Source organism: Sardina pilchardus, chromosome 11 (genome assembly GCF_963854185.1).
Source record: "Sardina pilchardus chromosome 11, fSarPil1.1, whole genome shotgun sequence".
In the NCBI taxonomy this organism is placed as follows: domain Eukaryota; kingdom Metazoa; phylum Chordata; class Actinopteri; order Clupeiformes; family Clupeidae; genus Sardina; species Sardina pilchardus.
In genome coordinates, this window is record NC_085004.1 from 20259679 (window position 1) to 20262022 (window position 2344).

A 2344-nucleotide genomic window follows, 5' to 3' on the forward strand; every position below is an offset into this window, starting at 1 on the left:
GTGGATAGTAACTTTTCATCGGAGGTCCTCTCTCCGTTTTAACACAGAGCATGGGGTGTATTCCATGTAAACTCGCGTAGATTTGCCAAACCTACTGAAGAGTGGTAAGCAATACGTCTGTACGTAACTGTCTTTTGCAGCGTTCAGTGAGCTTTTCGAAATTAGTTTTTCAACAAACTGGATGCAAATTCGTACGATTTTCCATTCCATTTACCTGTGGGTCCACTTCATCATATCCACACAATGATGACAAAGATCGCATCAGCCAGCGCAGATTATTATTGTCACAGTAATATATTTCTCCTGAATCAATATCTACATCACAAAACACCAGGAACATAAGATGAGTTCCTTCAACGTTTTACGCAGCTCTTGGCTACGGTATGCGTAAATCAGTGGATCTATGAGAGAGTTGCAAATGATGAGAATCAGGAAGAGGTTGAAATGGCTGAAGAAACACTTGCAGTGAGGGTTTTTGGGACACGTCAGTATCAAGATCAGATGAAGAAAAAAGGGACCCCAGCAAATGATGAAGACCCCCAGCAAGATGGTCAGCGTGATCGCGCCCTTCATACTCGTGGCTTGACGGCGACTCTTGTGGAAAGCCATGACGCGCCTGGAGAGCAAATGCGCGAGGATGAACATGTGCAGGTAAAGCACCGCCGTGAAGACCAGAGTGATGAAGAAGAAAGTGACCAGGCAGATTATGACCGCGTTGTTGGTGTAGTAGAAAATAAAGAAAGTGCTGGCTGTGATGCTAGCCGACCACACGATGACAATGATGGCGATTGCGCGCTGGGTCGTCATGATGCTGTGGTAGCGCAGCGCGTAAAATATGGTGATGTAACGGTCAGCGGCGATAGTGCTGAGAAAAGACAGGGAGGACACCACTGAACTGCAAATCATGATGTCTATAATATTGTCCAGGTGTTTCATCATGCTTGGCTTCATCGTGAGCAGTCCATTGTCGTTGAGCAGCATGAACACAGTCTCCACCACGTTGCTGACACTAACAAGCATGTCTGAGACGGCAAGGCAGCAGATGAAGTAGTACATTGGAGAATGTAAGTTCCTGTTTTTGATGATGGCAAGGACGACCAGGATGTTCTCCACCAAGCTCACCAAGCCCAGTGTCAAGAACAGTTCCTGGGGTATCATAATGTTGGCGCACTCCGTAGTATTGTTGTGGTCAACTACAGAGATATTCTGAGTGATGTTCTCCACGCTGTATGCCGGCAGCGGGCTGTGGTCGAAGTGTTTCATAGTAAGGTGATGGTGTGTACTCAGGTTCATTGTTGTCCGATTGTGCTGGCTCAGATGGATAATGATGAAACAAATGCTCTTCTTGCGGGCTGTTTTTATTCTGCGATAAAAGAGAAAATTAGTCAAATATATTGCATAGTCTGTTGTTACTTTTAGACATAGGAAGTATGTTTTATCTCACCAGCTTATATTTTAGATGATCGCAGATTCCATCAAGTCCTCCAGAGACGTTCACTTTGTTCACCATGTATAAAACTGTCATAAAACTTTTGCCTTTGAAATACAAGTCCTCTGTAATGGCATGATAACGAAGGTTTCATAAAACTCTTTCACTGAACACGTAAAAAGAATCTCAGTTCTGCCCGCAACGGTGTAAAGCAATGCAATATTGAAATACTGAATTTCGAACATAGGTCGACTCTGAACAACTGAAGCACAACTTCCGAATACAGAGACGTTGTTCATCTTAAATGGCTCAATCTTCCTGACTCCTCCTTTTCACCAAAGCGAGTCGCATGACTTGAGAGTCCTTGATGAGAGGGCCAAGGACGCATAAACCAGTCAACCCGACATGGCCTTAAAGACATTGTGCATATAGACCAGCAAGGGCCCCACGTCAATGTGAAATAAATAAGAGATATAAAGGAATTCCAGGAATATTTATCTGAAAATAATTATAATAACATATTAACGGCAAATAATTATTATAATTATTTTCAGATAAATATCTTATGTAATATGTTCAGATATAAGTTTCTTATGTAATATGTTTTACACTTTATTAAGATGAAAGTAATCAGTATTTTTTGTGAAGTAACCATTAACAAATAAGTAAAACTTCCCTTCTGATGTAGGCTATTGTCTCTCAGTAAACTAAACATTACTCTTCACATTGTGTAGACCTATATTTATGACAGCATTCGAGGAAGCAGCCAAACATGGATTTTGTGCAATATACACCCTAAATGACCTGGGCCAGATACACAGCTAAGTAGAATGTAATGAATATGATGCGTAAGTTAAGGATGCTGAACTAGGCCTCTCTCTGCCATCAAGGATGCCTTTGTTTACTTATGGGTTA

At 41.8% G+C, this 2344-nt stretch overlaps 1 protein-coding gene across 1 annotated transcript; it reads right to left on the minus strand.

The window, feature by feature from the left end:
* Window positions 1-315: 315 nt before the first annotated feature.
* mc1r (melanocortin 1 receptor) lies at window positions 316-1293 on the minus strand. The gene has a single exon (XM_062548485.1). The coding sequence runs from the start codon at window positions 1291-1293 to the stop codon at window positions 316-318; it is 978 nt and encodes a 325-aa protein (XP_062404469.1).
* Between the last annotated feature and the right edge of the window lie 1051 nt (window positions 1294-2344).

Excerpts from the sequence above, each read along its gene's own strand:
- mc1r (XM_062548485.1), bottom strand. The coding sequence starts at position 1,293 with ATGAACCTGAGTACACACCATCACCTTACTATGAAACACTTCGACCAC.